The 18,635-nt window shown below is 47.6% G+C and overlaps 2 protein-coding genes across 3 annotated transcripts in view; both read right to left on the bottom strand.

Moving 5' to 3' along the window:
* Positions 1-16,518, bottom strand: part of mnb (minibrain) — a 92,543-nt gene extending 76,025 nt beyond the window's left edge. The window contains exon 1 of one of the 2 annotated variants that reach the window (XM_084606711.1): positions 16,278-16,518. The gene's annotated coding sequence lies outside the window, so the exon portion shown is untranslated. The remainder of the gene's footprint in view (positions 1-16,277) is intronic. The other variant, XM_084606712.1, reaches the window with a different exon arrangement.
* A 226-nt stretch (positions 16,519-16,744) lies between these two features.
* Positions 16,745-18,635, bottom strand: part of Fib (rRNA 2'-O-methyltransferase fibrillarin) — a 38,554-nt gene continuing 36,663 nt past the window's right edge. Inside the window, exon 10 of the mRNA XM_084606708.1 lies at positions 16,745-16,889. Coding sequence (XP_084462834.1) covers positions 16,865-16,889 — 25 coding nt within the window. The 3' untranslated portion in view covers positions 16,745-16,864. The remainder of the gene's footprint in view (positions 16,890-18,635) is intronic.

Raw genomic sequence — 18,635 nt, 5'->3', positions numbered from 1 at the left:
CTTTAACGTGCGCTGACATCGCACAGCACACGGACGCCACTTCGTTTCGCCTCCATCGAAACGCAGCCGCCGTGGTCGGGTTCGAACCCGGGAACTCCGGCACAGTAGTCGGGCGTCTTACCACTGCACCACCCCAATCCACTGCGTGTTTTAAGTAGGGTGAAAGAAAAAAAGGTTGATGGTAGAGCCATGCACGGGCTCGGGCCGTTCGGAAGCCCTCTACCTCGGGTTCGGGCCGGGCCCGGGCCAAGCTATATTTGTCTCGAGCTGGGCCGGGCACCTCGACCACGAATGCATGCAACTTTTGCGAAAGCGCGAACACGGCCATAGTGCGATAGGCATCTAGAATGCACAGCATTTTCCCGCGTCCTCTCCGTGGCCCCATGAGGGGATTTAGCCGCCCGCCTTTTCTCCTCGCCGCGAATGGATCTTTGATAGCCGTCAGTGACCGCTTGTCGGCTATTTAGCGCCGTAGCTGCCTCGACTCTATGCATAACTTGTTTTTGCACTCTAAGTTAATTCTATCTACGCGCTGTGCCTCTACATATACAGCAAACTTGCCATTTTAAACGCGAGAACTTCATATTTCAAGATCTTGGATAAACGTATCTTTTTGAAATGCTTTCCTTCTGTATCTTAGCTTCAACTGCAATTGTTTGGTTTGTGGGGTTTAACGTCCCAGAGCAAGAGACGCCGTAGTGGAGGACTCCGGAAATTTCGACCACCTGGGGTTCTTTAACGTGCACTGACATCGCACAACACACAGACGCCACTCCGTTTCGCCTCTTTCGAAATGCAGCCGCCGAGGTCGGGTTCGAGCCCGGGTACTCCAGCATAGTAGTCGGGCGTCTTACCACTGCACCACCCCGGCGGGGCTCAACTGCAATTATAACATGACATGACACGGGCGAGCCGGGCCTTAAATCTGAGCGCCGCGGGCCGGGCTGGGCTGGACTCAGGCCTCTAGCGTCGGGCCCGGGCAGGGCTCGGGCTCAAAATGTTGGCCCGTGCACATCTGTAGTTGACGGTTTACTGCAGTGCGCTTCATGCTACATGAGCAAAGGTGCACAAAGGGAGCTCCCGCAGTTACGTGGGACGTATCGTGCAGAAAACAATTCATGAAAAGGTTTCTGAATGAGCTCAGCACGTGGCAACAAGCTAGTGCCAATACATTTTGTCGTGTATAGTCAGCGTCGCAGATTTTGCGCGCGCTAAATTTTTCCAACTCCAGATTTGGTTTCGCGTCCGGGCGCTCTGAGTGTTGTAATCTACCATCTGTGCCATCGGTGAAGATCTCAATGCGTCACTATGGACTAGTGTCATTTTGTCATCGGTTGCACTTATGTTCGCATAAAGGTTGAGAGGCATCAAAGTGCCGTCGGGTGCGTTTTGATCGATTTGTGCTGCGATCGCCTCTTGCTGCAACCTTCGCAGTGGTCAGAAGTGTTCGCAGTAGCGCGACGACCGGATAATGGCGAATGATAGCAATCCCTGGCAGGACTTACTTCAATTTTAAAATCATGAGCGAAATCTTCGAGACAGCAGCAGGTCATCCTGAACAGCGCAAAGTAATGGCGGCTGCCGCAACACAAAGCTGCCACACCTGCTCTATTCCTTTCCCGGTACATCAAGGCTCATTCCTGCAGGCACACCTGTCCTCAGTCGTGCAACTCGGCACTGCGTTGCTTTCTGGCCTCTTCTCGCGTCTCGGTGGCGAGCAACAGCTGTGTCGTTGACGTGGTCTCCAGACCGAACGGCACGCGCAGACAGCCGACAGCTGACGGGAAAGGTCCACGTGCACCTCGGGGACGAACCAGGTGCATAGCGTACATGGCGGCGAGAGTCCGACGTCGAAGAGGAGGACGAGGAGAAAGAGGCCTCTCTCTATTTTTAGAGCGCGAAACAAGACCGCTCGCTGGGCGCTGAGAGCGTCAAGACGGCTGCGCGCGGCGACGGGGCAGCAGGAAGATGCCCTTCCAACGACGGAGCAACAGTCAAGGTCGCTTTACCTCCCCTACACCCCCGCCGGCCACCCAGCGACAAACGCCGGGCGGCAATCACGGACGCGTCACCGCCGTACGGCCCCATTTCGCCGCCCCAAGCTCTCCATGAGCGGAGACGCAGAAGGAGGCGCGAGTAGGGCGAGCGAAGAGCCCGTCGAGACACAACACGAGCGCAACAAAACGAGCCCTAGCGACGACGGCAGCGCACCAGCGGCAGCCGCAGCGCGAGGACCACCTGAGAGGGAAGCGGGCGCAAAATAGCGCCAATCATTAGGGGTACCCCCCTCTTCGCCGCCGTGGCCGCCGCACCACGCGGCCCCTTCCGCCGCCGGGTCGTCAGCCCTCGAGCGTCCCTTGACATTTTCGGCCGTCGCCGTGGGGCCCCGGCCGGCGGGCAGCAGGCGGCTCCGATACCATAGCTCCGAGGGCCCGCTGCTGCCGCCGACGCTGGTTGCGCCTCGCCGTTGCCAAGGAAACCGGCTGAGAGAGAAAGAGAGCGCGGCGCCGCTGCCGTTGCCATGGCAACAAAAGCGGCGGCGGCATGGATAGCCACCTTCATGGGCAGCGAGAGCAGCGCGGCACAACACACAAGGACCGCCCCGCGTTTTCGCTCCGGCCGACGGCCGCGGCAGCGGCGGGAGCTGCGGAGCCATCCGCGACGACAACGAAGACGAGGAGGAGGAGGGAGATCTCGACGGCGAACCTCTCCCTGTGCAGTCTGATGGTGCTCGCGCCGCCACCCCTGTGCAGTCTGATGGTGCTCGCGCCGCCACGCATGGTGCAATTCGCTCTGGCCGCCGCTGACCAGCGTCGTGCCACGGCCAGCTGCTGCTGCGCGCGCCGACGTCGGACGTGAGTCGGTTCGCGGATGGAACAATTCTCGTTGTTCGCCCCGAAAAAGGCCCAGCCGAGGGGAGAAATGGCTTCTGTGCTCGCGCCTCATTCGAGTCACGTTTCATCAGGTCGCGAAAAGCCATTAGCGCTGACGGAATGCTGCGCAGACCGCGAGCGGTTGCCTCAGAGCCGCACGGATCATAAGGCACACACCTTTCCCGCACCTGCCGCTGTGCAATTGATGAAACATTTGCAAAAAAAAAAAAAAAAAGAAATGGAAGAAAAGCCCAAAGACATGCGTTGCTCGAGTGAGGGCCACGAATTGCTCTGAATGCTGACTGACCACCTGCGACTACCGCCGAACGTCGCGATTCCAAGAGCAGGCTTTCCAGTCCGCGGGAAAAGCAGCTGACGAAAACGCTTGCCATAGGTTCAGAAAGTCTTACCATTTTCGTTAAAAAAAAAAAATAACCTTAATATCGGTTGTTTAAAAGGACATATTGTAACGTGGTGGTGACGGAGACTGGTAAGTAGGAATACACCGTGGTAGGAACAGTGAAAAGGAACTCTGTATCGGTTGAAAGTAAAAACCATGCTTGACATTCGTCGGAGAAAAGAGTCGTGGCCGCTCTCGGCCCCGCTCTATTTAAAGCTGGCAAAGAACTTTCTCGAGGTAAGCATAAATAAATAAGCACCCAAGAAAAAAAAAAAAAAACACCTTAGCGGCAATATGGGGAAGAAACGATGCAATTGGGCAAACGCAATAAAAACGTGAGTAAGGCTTGCTGCATCCGAAATGGTTATAATACATTCCTGCTGAAGGCAGCATATCCTCTGATGCCGGGGGTGGGCGATATTCTCAAACGCCAAGCTCACAATGTGACTCTTGGCCAGAAGGAAAAAAACAAGGGATGCAGAAAAGCGCGCCTCGGCCAGCCATTTGGGGCCAGCTACTGTACTACACTGGCCTAAGGGCGCAACGTACTCCTACTACTCCCCTCACCACTCATCCTTTCTTTCCTTTGCCACCCTTTTTAGAAAAGGCAGGCGCTGTGTTTCTTCGGACGGAAGTTGTCAGCCCGCCACAGTCTCTCTCTCTCTCTCTCTCTCTCTCTCTCTCTCTCTCTCTCTCTCTCTCTCTCACACACACACACACACACACACACACACACACACACACACACACACACACACACACACACACACACAACTTTTTTTTTATTTTTCAGAAAAGTCGCTTGTCAACTAGAAACGAGTCACCCCAAAACAAACGAAAACGCGTTACGTAATTATGGGGACACTGCATACGGCTCCATCCAATCATGGATCTCGGTGAAAACTGTTTCATTGCCTACACTGACGTTTGTCCGGTTGCCAAAAGGCGCATTCACCGTCGAGAAAACTGGTTACGAATATTTTGCAGCCAGTTGATAATATGAGCTCGTGACGTCCTTACCGAAAAAAAAAAAAAAAACAAAGAGCAGCTTGGCGCTGTTTTATAGTGACCGGAGGTGATGTGGCACTCTCCGCGTCCAGGAACTGGTGCCGACTCACGCACTTTGCTCGCAAAATCGGCCGATGAGTACGCCATGCGTTCTTTTCTTCGGTCTTTACTGATTTACCAAAGCTTAACATTTTCGGGGTCTCTACGTAATTACGATGCGGCCCCTTGCCGATACAAGCCCGCCCACTTGTATTTGTCACTATTTTCCCGTTTTAGCGTGGTTGGTGACGGCCACGGCTTGATTGCATCCGACAACGAACCACGTTATGCGGAGCGTCGGTCCCTTCTTCCTCTTGCATGCACGCAAATCAAAGAGCTTCCATCGCCCCTAAAGCGCAGCGTGTCACGGCATATTTGCGAATCTTCCTATTCCTGCCTGGATTCTGTACCACTTCCCATAGTCCGCTAGCACGACACTCTCAAGACTCAATCTCGGCTTTCCTTTATTTAAAAAATAATAATAATCAAGATGCAACGCAAAGGCATTCAGTCCGGTTTCTCATTAGTAATAAAGCGCGGCTTTCCTGTTCCGCTAAATACGGGTGCCCATTAAATGGCAGCAGCCCACGGGCGTTAACGATTGCGCTCGGCGGCATTCAGAGTAAACACGGCAAAGGCGCGCGCGAAACGTACTTACAGTGCATACCTCTCTATCTGCGGCCCCGGAAGAGCGGAACATAGACGCCCGGCTCTCCGCGGTGCGAACCAGAAGAGCTCTCGAGCGCTAAGCTCGCCTTGATTACGCTTAGATTGCGGCGCAGGAGCTCTCTGCTATGCGTGTGTGCCGCGCTGCGTGAATGATTGAACCAGAACAGACAGAGGGAGAGAGCTCCTCCGCCTGAACAGGAACATCGGTCCAGGGGGATTATCCCGACCACGTGATCCTCGCTGCGTGGGATCCCGCGCACCTGGCATTTTGTTTGTGTAGCGGCACCATGGAGGCACCCGGGCTTTTGTTCTGGGAAAGGAGAGGAGTGGGGATGAGGGTGTTATGCTGTAAATCAGGATAAAATCCTCTGATCTATCTCCGAAAGCCTCTCCTCTCCTGTCGCCATGCTTGTCGCTGGTGCAGGAGAACGCAGACAAAAGATACACCGCATCTATAAACAAAACAAGATCGCGGTGGGAACCAAAGCTCACCACCGAGCTGCCAGCAAAACAACAGTTGCTTGACCTTTCACACACCCCACGCAGCCGGAGGACTAAAGTTGTTTACACAACTGCGGCTGCAGTGGGACTTGACGAGCCTTCGTCAACCCTTGTTGCTCTTTCTTCTTTCTCCCTTTCAAGCGCATTCTGCTCAAGAAGCGCTTGGTGTGTTGGAGAAGCTCCTGTTTCGTACTTAAACAGGAGCGTCAAATAGTTCCGATTCTTGCCGGCTGGTCGGAATTGTGGGAACTGCAAAACGCTCCTCGGCATCATGAAGCAGGAAAACTTGCCCCGGATCGCTCACTGGAATGCGCCATATGTCGTCACACTTGGAGCCATTACGAAAATCGCTGCATCAGTTTTAAGTGCCTAAACACCATTTTCGCCGCCTGAGCGACCATTGTATGGACTGCGGCTGCTCTATCGAGCGTGAAAGATGCAACGTGAGCCATGCTTTTCTGAAGACACGCGAGACTGCGGAAGCTGCAAAAATAGCACGCAGGACCAACTGCCAAAGTGTTCCGTCAACCTCGCTTTCCGATAACCAGTTTACTTAACCTATCTTCAATATTCACTGAGTGATCAGTGAATGAACTAGCACGAACATTTTACAGTGCCCCGTTTTACACAACCCCAACGGTAACCAAATGAGAGCAGCTAGGCGCGCAGTGCTATCGCCTACCATCGCCAACCGATTTCTCGTAAAATGAAAGACAGCTGGAGGTGAGCGCTCAGAATTTCCGCATTTTTCTTGACGTCGTTGTGTTCCAACTTTCAAAAGCCAGGAGGTTGCAAGGCCTTGAGTTGGAGCTCAAATGTCTGTCGTTATCATCGACGTCGTCCGGACCCCAGCCAACATGAACGCGAAAGGGGGCTGGCTCTCAGAGAGAATAACGGCGGGCTTTGAGATTATGAAGAGGGAAAAGCTCTCCTCGCCCTCCTCTCACACAATTAAAACAAGGCGGCAAAACACAGTGCAGCCAGTACGCTGATTCGAGAAATCCTCCTTGGTTGCACTGCGGCAGCCCGGGAACAGAGCTGGCCAGGTAAACTGCGTTTCACCCAATGAGTTTACCAGCAAGAAATGCAACTAGGCTCTTAAAGAACCTGATCGATGCAAATGGCCCGACGAGCTAGGACCACAAGTTGCGAGCACTTGTCCACTTTTCGATAAACTTTTCGATAAATGCTCTCACACGGCGGCAGCCCAGAGCGACAAGGTCGCGCGGTCGAATGTTTTTGCGGGGAATCCCCAAGGATGAAGTAGATTTGTAATAGTGGAGTAATTACTCACTAACATCCACACAAGCGCAGCAAACGTGCATACCGCTAGGATGGAACCGTAGCACACAGCCAAGCGATGACCAACAGTAGCATGCCAACCCACAGCCCGTCGGACCCTCTTCAATAACACAGAAGGTTTAAGATAATATATATATATATATATATATATAAATGAGCCTTCACTATTTCCGCCATCGAATCGGAACACGGCTTCGCCGCAAGGAAAATTCAGGTGTTCTCTTTAGATTCAATCTACTGACTGTACGCTACGAAAAGACCAGCTTAGATATTCACGATAATGCTGCAGAATATGGCAACGTCGGCGGCCTCCGACTATAGTGCCTGGGTGTCGTCATAGTAAACGAACTTTAAGTACCGTTTCCAGAAAAGAGTAAGTGACCAGAGCACATCAGATGGAATGCATAAATTTATGCCTTGGATATCCGTTGTTCTCAGGAACACGCTTATCAGCGTAAAAAACGCGAACTGGTTCCGTGTTTTTGTTTTCGGGCACGAAGTGCGCAGCTGTGAAGGAAAACAAACTCAAATATACCGTGGACAACTGTTACAAAAGAAATGCAGAGCGAGGCAGCGGGCGCATCCGTGCATGCCCGATTACCAGTAGCGGATCAATTTTCGGGACACGCTTCGTCAACAGCTTTGTCTCTAATCCTGACCAGCTTTCGCCCTTGTACATTTCAAGGCGACCGACCGCTACGTGCTTCGTGCTCTAGGAAGAAATTTCCCACAGCCAGCGTTAAAGAACGGCAAATCCATTAGAATAACAGCTATCCGACTACCGCGTCGCAACAACCGCAGCGAAAGAGCACCGTGCTTTCTCCACACTGTATCCCTTGACGTCAGCCCACGGACTTGCAATCCGGACGCCTCGGGCGAAACAATGACGCCAAAGCGCCGAGCGGCGCCTTCCACTCCCATTTCTTACCGCCCACAGCCATCGCCAAACCGTTGGTCAAGCTTACTCCGCTACAGTCAACGCAAGTGGAGCATCAAAAGGCGGCGCCGCAGCAGCCAGCGCCACGACGCCAGGCAACAACATCTCGGCCGACGACGCATAGCAACAACACGACGCCGCGGCGGCCTTTCACTCCACGTGCCGCGCTCCACTCCGGTCGTCGTGGGGAAAGGGGGCAAGGCGCTGCCGCCGCTGCTCCTGAATGGAAGCACCCACGGCGACGAAACTTCATACACGACCCACGCGCGGGTGAGGCACGCAAGAGGCGATAGCAACGGCCCCCGGGGTCCGCACCCCACACCCTACCCGCTTACGCAGCATCCGCCCTCCTCCGCTCCTCCTCCCACGCGAAGACGACGGAGGTATCAGCTGGGTGACATACCGCGCGGCGCTGCTCTCGTTATCGCTAAACATGTGACGGCGCCGCGACAAGGCCGCGCTGTGAACTTCATGTCGACCCACCGACCGCCACTTCCGGTGCTGGCCGCGGCGGATTGTGCATGTGTAAACACTCACTTTAGCTCAGGACGCCTTCCCTGACCCCAATCCTTTTAAGAGACTGGCCGCGAGGTTGTGACCTTGCGCGGACAACGGCACATCTCGCCATACACAGAGGATCGAGGGACTCAATGACTCCCTCCGGAAAAAGGCACCTCCCGACGTGCACACGCTTTCAGCAGCGGCGCACAGGGGCAATAAATCGCCGCCCGCCCCAATATTCGGCTGTCAGCGGCCAAGCTTCTGTCGACTTTCCGAAAAGGGTCTCACAGCTGGCGACTGGCATTCGCGCTTGGACGCGCCTTCCAGGAACTACGCCGAACCGGACCGGCGAGGCGCGAAAGTTGGCGACGGTGCGGGGGAAACACGGAAATGTCGGCGCGTGCCGAGGCGATGACATATTTACCTAGGAAAAGGTTGACGAAACATTGGAACGGCGGTCGTTCAACAGCACACCGCGCTGCTCAAGCCCAAGATGAGCCGCACAGACACGGCCCCCAACACAACATGCGCGCTCCTCGGCTGCTCCCAGTAGCTGCCTGGAAGAAGGGTAGCTCACTGAGGAATACATCCGACGTCTGAACTACTTGAGGGTGTTGCCCCTAACTCGATAAATGGCGGACGAATAAAGAGATGCGACACATCAATACGCGATAGTGCAAAGTAATAACTAGTTGAACCCATTAAGAAAACCAAGGCTGGTGCAACGGAATCAGATAAGGGGCAGGAAAAAAAAAAAGGAAATGTGCATATGTACACAAGCTTTCACTCAGTCCAAAGGTTCAATATTAAAAGTCAGAGTCAACAGCTAACACGTTCGTGTTCCCAACCCAAAGCAGATAATGATTCAATCCCAGAATAAGTTTTTGAAAGGAATGTACAAAAATCTCCCCGTTTATTTAGTTTGTGAATATTTTCGATTATGTCACTGACGACTAACTTCGCAAGTTATTTTTGCCAAGTCTGAACGAAATGCATAAAAATTATTGTCAGAGGCCAGCCTTCTCACAATACTGAGACTGGCTATGACTAAGTATACATTTCACCAGCTAAAATGTGCAATATTTATTCTAACACATGCATCAAAGCAATGAAGGCATACAGTGATGCGAACATGTGAGATTATACGAGCTTATACATATTTAAAATTGACATTTTCAGTTGTGGCCTAGCCTTTATTCCCAGAACCGTTAGGCTCTCAATGTTAAGCAAAACTCATTCTGGGATCACTTTTGACAATAACTGACATGTTTCTCCTGAGAACCATTCACATTTCTTTCAGATTATATTGTTTCTAGGCTGTACCACTGCCATTACTGCTTTTCATGCCTATCGCGAGGCTACAAACCGGATGTTCTAGATGTACAACAGATCATTCTGCTACTTTCTAGTGCCCTGTGGTGTAAGTGACAATCAGCCAAATCTGGTTAACTTGGTAGCTTATTTCTGGCAAACTAGGCCTGGAAGAGGAGTCATTATCCGAGCTGTCAGTGATGAACAGAAAAAGCACAGTTCGAGTCTTGGCGCAAAACAGTTAACAAGCAAAGTGGTATTGGGAGAATACTGTGGCTATTTTCTAGAACACCTGTGAAGTGAAGGCAACATGCAACTTCAGTTTAATTAGCCAGCAATACAGGATATAAACTTTCTCATTTGAATGTGCTCCATTGTAATTAAACACTAAAATAATAAAAATTCTCACAAAATATATATTACACTAGCAAGCCACTTTTGAAAAAGCTGTGTAAGGGATAAGTAGAGAAAGACTGGCTGGTGGTTACTGCTGGTTAGGTACCTAAAGGTAATCGAGCATGTTTTAGACACTATTACTTAGCTGACTTAAAAATTCAAATACTGAAACTCCTTTGTTAACTTAGTAGTAGTAGTAAAACATTTTATTTAAGAAACTTCTGAATGCACTACAATTTATGGACTCGCTTTTACTCAACAGCTAATTTTTGCTGAAAAGAAACGTAGCTAAATTGAAACATGTGCAATAGTGGAAAGTAATAATTTATTTCGGACAGGCGTCATTCCCAGGCATCCCTCCCGCTTTTTGAGATGATGAAAACAGGCTGCTTTCCTCCTAATCTGTAAGTAATCTGCAATGTCAAAAGCTTCTTTCAACACTTTGCAGAGGAGAGCTGCGGAAGAGGTAAAATAGATTTTTGGTTCCCCATTTCAATTTACCAACCACCTCTCTTTCTCTGTAAATTTCTGAAAAAATCTTTAGACAAGAAAAATTTTAAATTGGCTGACGTCCAATTCTTGCCGGTCCTTTCAGGCTAGCCAGAAGAGTAATCAGTCACTGATGTGAACACACATCCATATTTGAACATGCCATAAACAGTCACAGCTCTTTTCATAAAACAAATGTTTTGGGGAACAGTGCCTGCTATTTCTATTTCTGCGAATGGCCACCACTTAATTTGAAGAAAAAAAAAAAAATCCTTACGTTTTTCTCTCATCCTTTCCCTATCATGGCATGCCATGGTATACATCTACTCACATATCTTGACAAGTGCAGACACTGCAAACGCAACTTTCTAAACCTTGCGTTTGGTGCTTGAAGGCTTTTACTGCCTATGCATCTAAAGCAAGACACAAACAAAACTTTCGATGCTGCATGCACGCTGGGTGATTAGTTTTAGGAGTGCACCATACGTAAAGGCCGTAGCTTCACCTTGGCCTCAGCATCTTGCATACACCCCCGGTACCTGCCAGCCTACTTGTGACATCCAGTGACATGTACGATAAGACTGGCTGTAAAGAAAAACTCTGGATGACTGAAACGATAGCCGCACTCTAGTACACAGATATAGCAATGCTGAAGTGCTAATGGATCCTGCCCCCATGAGCAGATTCGAAAGCGCCAGTTATTGTCTCACCCCCAGATGTTCACCTAAATCCCAGCCTACACTGCTTCCTTTCTTGTTCCGACAGTGTGAGAAAAAAATGGAAGCAAAAGGAGTAATTCACAACTTTGTCCACACTTCTGCACACAGCAAAATCCACAGGGAGCAAGCAAATAGATGGCCCTTTGGTGACTGGAGCATCTGGTGACTGGAGTTGCATCCCCTTTGGAGGGGATGCTACTACAAGGTTTAATGTTCATGACAAAGCTGACAACCAGGTGAAGATATGGAAACTTGCAGCTGCCTTGGAACCTTTTTAAAATTCCAAATTAAGCCAAATGTTTGATGATTACAACATTCTCCTAAGCAGTGTGACCTTTCACACGATGCTACTGCAAGACAATATGAGAAATACTTAAAAGCCTACAAAATACCAGCATTAACCTGATACCATATTGACATGACTGTAGCACACACTACATATGAGCAACATCGTGCAAGTCCAGCATGGACACCATACTTCTGTAAATACACACTACAATGCATGTGAAAAATCTGAGATGAAAAAAAAAAAAATAAGAACTTTTCTTACTGGAAAGCTTCAATTTTTTTCAATGAAGCATATTATGCTTTCTGAAATTAATCTACACCCTTTTATTACACTATGTTTTCATTTTGTGGAGACCTATTTTGCAGTAAAATTAAAAAAAAAAAACAAAATAGAGTTGTCCCTGAATATAAACACTACATATGAAACCCTATTTTCACCCCCAACACCAGGAAAAAAAAAAAAAAAAAAAAAAAAAAAAAAAAAAAAAAAAACTTGAAAATAAATGGTTGTGCATATTAACTATGGAGCTTTTCTTTCTTTTACACTTGCATTGTGGCTAAATTGCATAACAACCTTCACAGTGCCACAATATAGCAACCACTCATTCAATGCTACATTGCCTAACTGCACTATTTATTCTAATAATTTATATATAACTTGACTAAAGAATAAAGATCAACATATAACTGTATATTGCATGAATTGTCTCTTCCATGCAACCTTGCCACAGTGAATCAGTGATTGCGGCGCTCAACTGCTGAGCCCACAGGCAAGAGATCAATCCAGTTTGTGGTGGCAAAGCACAAGACACCTGTGTAATGCGCAATGTCAGCACATGTAAGAGAATCCAAGGCAGTCGAAATCAATCCAAAGCCCTCCACTATAGCGTCCCTCATAGCTGATGTCACATTCGGGCGTTCACGCCCTTTTACTGTCTATCAAGCACACAGTTCCGATGATGACCCCCCCCCCCCCCCCATTTCTATTTATCAAACATAATATACATCAAACAAAATTAGCACCTTTTCAGCAAGTCATAACTTCCACGGTTCCACTTATATAACTGTGTGCAAGTCACAGTGAACGTAAACGCAGAGCACCCAATTACATATCTAGGAAGCAGCAGGAAAGGTCATAATGCTAGCAAGCAAACGGGGTCCTGCCCCAACCACACACAGCTAAATAAAAATAAATATAATTAAATTTTATTTAATTTACTACTGAGGCTGTATTCTAGAAGTGTCTAATGTAGATATCTAAATAGACCTGCTTAATTTGATCTGAAAATGGAAAATGCCACAACTAGCACATTGAAATGCGTTGATTACCCAGAAGCACAAGCCCTCTTTAATCTGCCACGGATTCCTGTCATGTTTTCCAATGCTTTATTATAAATTGTAGGTACATAGGAATCATTTTAGCAGCATTCACTTATGCACTGCAATCTTTAATGCTATAGCAAGTGTAGCTATGGTTGATATGATGTAACAGGAAAGCATTTCATTTGTTGACACACAGCCATCATGTTTGCATTTGCAGCATTGATACCAGCTTTCACATCTTGCCTTCACTACAAAGAGCCAACCCCATTCTCACACACACACACACACACACACACACACACACACACACACACACACACACACACACACACACACACACACACACACACACACACACACACACACACACACACACACACACACACACACACACACACAAAGAGAGAAATAAACAACAACAAAACAAGCACTCTTGAATGTACATCCTATTCCAGGAAAACAATATGCCTTCAATGCCCATTCCCATTTAAGTACATTGTGTTCCTTGTTGCTCGAAGTAAACGCGTAGCTCCATAGTTTCAGTTGATTCGCACGCTGTCAACATTTGTCAAATAACAACTGGTGCCACAAACATTGCTAATGATTACTGTAGGTGTACATCATCTGCTGTTGCATCCAAGAGCAAATACAAAGGGAGGGCAATCTGTTGTTTACTAAACCTTTTCTCTTCTTTCAGGCATTTCACTTTTCAAGAAAATTTATCATTTTGCATCGGCAGCCACATAACCTCTTTTCAAGCACATAATTTTCTAACATTTAAAAATTTAAAAAGCACATAATAAATTTCATCAATACAGTCAGTCTGCTAGTCTTCTAACTTTTCATACCCCATTCTTTCATTTTTTTACTAATATCAGCCATTAAGATTGCTATAGAGTTTTGTTTAATTCTTCCTGTGACATTTTTTTTTTTCTTCTTAGGTATGTCATTTTCTTGTTTTGAGTTTATGACATTTTGTGCTTATAATCAACGTCCCTAACCCCATCTTCAATTCGAATAGGTGCAGCCGCCCGAATCTCTAAGTGGCGTGCGAGACGGTCGCATTTCCTGTGATTCTGACCGTTACAGAGGATGGCGAAAAGTCTACGGATCACATTGATCCCAAAACTGTTCACAAGCAATCATAAATAAAAGTGAAATGTAGGTAATGAGCACATCTCGTGCCTAAAACTAGCCAGTTAACAATGTTTCTAACAGATTTTCTATACGATTTCTAACCGATTTCTCTTTCCAGAAAGTTTTGACCTTCCGTGGCAATTTTGCTGACCAAAATACATAGATGGCACTGACTGAGTGCCTTGGGATACTGTAACCAAATGTAAACGCCTATGAAAGAAAAAATCCTACACGCCAGATCTGACATGCGCATCATTGAGCGACAGGACATTATATGGAAACAAATCACAACCTCTGCCCAGGATTCCTCTCCCCACGTTTCGTCCATACATTCGTTTTATATTTGTCTGATTATTGAAGAGCATGTCACGCAAACTAAATTGCGCAATAAACAAATGCGGCCTATGCTTTCCAATGCCTCGAAATCCGGATTCTGCAATGGAAAACAACAATACCAAACCCACAGCCAGACAGTGCAGGAACAAAATGAATAGGCTGAATGCAAAATTAAATTCAGACTTAACTGTTCAGTCGTGAATGTTTTGTGGAATTTTGTTGCGAGAGTTTGCAAGAAAGTATTATCAGGAATGTGTTAGCAGCACCACGACAGCACTACCGTTGCAACGCTTCTATCAGAAGACAAAAAGAGAAAAGGTGCATAGCGCGTGAGTTGCCTCAAACGGCACTTTTGGATTTGGCGCCAGTAATAGGGTCATACACGATACACGATGTCGTATGTCGACAGTACGCTGTGTGACGAGATGGCAACCTAAGAAGTAAGCTTCAGCGTGCTCAGATTCGGCTCTTAGCAGTCACCACAGCATTACACGAACCTTCAACTGTTCGGGGGCGAATGTATGACACGCTTGGCCGGCCCGCTCCGCCGCAGGTATGGCTAAAAAGCGAAAAACCACATAAAGCAGAAAGGTGGCAAAAAGCATAGCTTCAAAACGCGCCCACGCGGCTTTGTTGACATGCGACGGCCGGAGAGAGAATGAGCACACAAGAAACGAGGCGGAGAGAGCGACTGAAGAAAAAAACAAGAAAAAGAAAGAAAAAGCCCACATCACTGAAACTAGAGCGGCGCTGGTGTAACTAAAAAAAAAAAAAAAAAAAAACACCATCACAAAGAAACATAACGTAACGAAAGCTGCTTATTTCAGTGCAGCCAGGAAAAGATGGTCAGAGAAAGTCACGGTGACAGATTATAGACAACAGTACAGTCGCAACTAAGGAGGCTAGGACATTGCATTGCATTTTTCATGCAAATATGGCGTCCCCGATTCGAAGCGGCAGACGACAACGGCGGCCGCCAGGAGAGGGAAGAACACAAGCGAGGGCGAGGGCAAAAGCTAAACGCGAACTGAACGCAACGCTGCGGCGGACACAAAAAATACGGCAAAAAGGCAGTCTCGATGGGAAAGAAAAGCAGCTCTTTTACGTTAACAACGAAAATTCATCACAGATAGAATATAATGAAAGAAACCGGAGCCCGAAACGCTAATGAACGAGGAAACGTCATGTTTTTCGGCATCGCTGTCCTTTTCACTTCGCCCAGAGTCACCCGGATGTAGACATCTTAGAAGCGTCGTCAGCTGATCGCATGCTGTTACTAAGCGCCGCGAATTTCCGATCCCAACAGAATAACCTACAGGACGAAATAACAGTGATGGTCATTTCTAGCGCTCGTACGCCTACGATATGCACTGGGCACGCTGTGTCCGTGAAAGTGCGCGAATAAACAAACGAGTAAGCAAACAAGCCGATCTCGAGCAGGAACGATGAAACCGAGGCACCGCTCACGCCGGCGTTTAAACTTTCAAGCGAACCAACGCTGCACAGCGAAATCTGCAAACTACAACTGATGGATCGTCCGATGGCGCAGATTTCACCGACACAGCGACAAGAATGCGGCGACCAGTCGTCTCGAAGCGAACGGCGTCTGCAAGGCTTAGCAAATTGTCGGAGTTTTGGACATTTGTTTCGTACTGAGGTTAGTCAACGATGGGGATGGTGAGTGAAACGGTTAAAGAAACATGCGTAAAAGGAAACACCCTACGATTTAAACACCATTTAGGACCTCATGTCGCACAGAACAGTAAACACGAGAGAAATTCACGTGTTGCTGTGCGCAATGTGCTCCCGAGATAGAAACGGAACAACGAGTTTTATGTTCAACTTGTTCCGTCTCCAACGATCTCAACCGGCACTTACATTCTGCTACCTCAAATTTCACTAGGCTGATTGCTCCCGAAGCTACATAAGCTAAAATTCATTTGTAAACATTGCGCGTTCCTTTCATTTGAAAGAACAACGCCATAACCACATGGCGCATTGGCTCAAGTGAGATTGCCACGCAGCCTCAGGAAAAAAGGGCCACCTACCTCAACACAGGCTATCCACAGTTATTTTAGTTCACAGCGCAGGTCAGGTAATCCAATCAGAAGTAATCCAGAAGGCACACACACACAAAATAAAATCTCCAACACGTTAAAATGGCGCGGAAAATCTTTCAATTTGAATTCCGCTTATCCATGGCCGTTGCGTTTCCTCCCGCCAAAAGCGGCGAAGCCGAGCACCAGACACTGTAGTTGCGTACCATTAAAGAGAGGTTTATGCAAGTGCATGTGTATATGCTGCTATTAAATACAAACAATAACTTCTTGGCCAAGTTAAAATGGCAAAAAGCAAGCAGCTAGTAATACATACACATGGAAACGCGAATACGCAACTACCAATCGAGGTGTTGCTGAACGGGGACGTGCAACAACTCGTTTGCAAGGTTGGATTTCAACTTTGGGTACATACCAACTTTCAAACCAGACATCTTAGAGGGAAAAACACAATACGGTTAGGGCAAAAAAAAACGTTTATTATAGCTTACAGCCACGCGAACTGCGCGTTTTCAAATCCGGAAGGAGACGCTAAAACACTGTGCAGGATAAAAACAGACTTGTCCCGGGCCTGCAGGTCACCCTTCTGATTTCTTCGGTTGCCTGCACGGATACAAATGGTAAAAAAATATTAGAACGCTTTACTACTATAAAACAGTGTTTCATCACGAACATAAGGCTATTTACAAGCATCTGGTGGCTTGGCAAAGATGCGCCAAGAAACCGCATGTTGAAGGCAATGTGGTGCCACCTATGGAGCTTGAACGAAAACAATCCACCAGCGGCGACGCAACATCGGTTACACCGCGCAATTCAAAATCTTATACCTCTGTCACACGAGCAAATTTAATGTAATTCGTATCGAATGACATTAGCATCTAATGTCATTATTTTCCTGCTACACGAGAAAACTTAATGTGATTAGGTTCGAATGACATTCTTCATTGAATGAGTTTGGGGAACTCATTCGCATTCGATTGCAAACCGAATGTTCACTCTTGACACCAGATACGCAGCAGAAACATATAACGCAACAACATATTCTGCGCACAGTGAAAGTTAAAAATTATATTTCTGGAGTTATGTTTTAAAACCTGCTAATTCAGATGTAAAATTATTCGCACTGCAGGCACTCGCGGAACGGCATTACTCTCGGTCACAGCAGTGGTCCAATCATGGCAGCATCTCCCGATCATTTTGGGCTCTTTGTTCCTTGGTGGCCGCATCTCCCCGTATTTATCTCGGAACTACTTAAAGCTGAGACTGAGCTCCTCACAGTTTGGACGTCAATTACATGCTCTACGTGCCTCTGTGCGTCTCCGCACTGTATATACCATGCTGTATATCCGCGCTCCGCTGTATTGAGTCATATTGTTTGTTTACATTTATCGAATTTGTGGGTGACTCGATACTTGGCTTGGATTTTTGTGGCTAAAGTGCTACAGCACAACTAAAAGTAATGTTTTTCGCTTGAATTATCGAACGGAAATGTTTTGATCAGCCTTAAAATGCTACACAGTGATTTCAAACGCCTTTAATAAGCACTCATGTTCCTTAAGTGCAGTATTTTTATTATAGCTGATCGTAATTGCCACCATTTGCGAACGACATATTTTACCGTGTAGCACCGAACGACATTCGATTCGAATGACATTAAATCTGCTTCTGTGATGGAGGTATTAGTCCTTTCCAAAGTGGTCACCGTAAAATGATTACTTTTAGTGCGCTATAAATATGGTGACATACGGCGATCTCGGCACATCAACCATAAGCTATCATGTGTGCCTGACTGAACTTCAAAACCTACCAAACGACTAAGGAAAGCGAGCGCTGCAATTTGTAACCTGTGTATTGCACGTTTCATGAAGTATGAACACTGCCAATCTATACAACCTAAATGCTGCCCATAGAGATACAAATTCTATTCAAATGACATTAAACCTTACATCAGGGGCATCAGACCACCTTTGACATTTCAAGCCTGCCACAACTGAGGCCATTATAAGAACATACAGTGCTCTGCAACTTCATCGAACCCCTGTTTGAAAAATTCTCCCCCCTCAACCGGAGGCTCATTTGCGCTGAAACTGCGCAGAAAGCTTGCACATTGTTGTTTCCTTCTTTATTAGGTAAGTTTGACCATGGCGCTTACTAGGTTTGGCCACGCATGATGAGAAACCAGAACCATCTGCGACGAGATTGAAGAGTAAAAGAAGCGAACGTAAACTTTCCACCGAAGGGCAGCAGTGCGCCATTTAGCACCGTTACAGGAACGTGCCATGCTTGCCTTGGCGCTTTTGAACTGCGGCGCTTTCCTCCAGCGACACCAGATGACGCCACAGCTGCCTT

This window comes from Amblyomma maculatum, chromosome 6 (assembly GCF_055883805.1).
Source record: "Amblyomma maculatum isolate TAMU_Amacu chromosome 6, ASM5588380v1, whole genome shotgun sequence".
Classification (NCBI taxonomy): Eukaryota; Metazoa; Arthropoda; class Arachnida; order Ixodida; family Ixodidae; genus Amblyomma; species Amblyomma maculatum.
The sequence above is the reverse complement of the archived record's forward strand: the minus strand, read 5'-3'. Positions and strand labels throughout refer to the sequence as shown.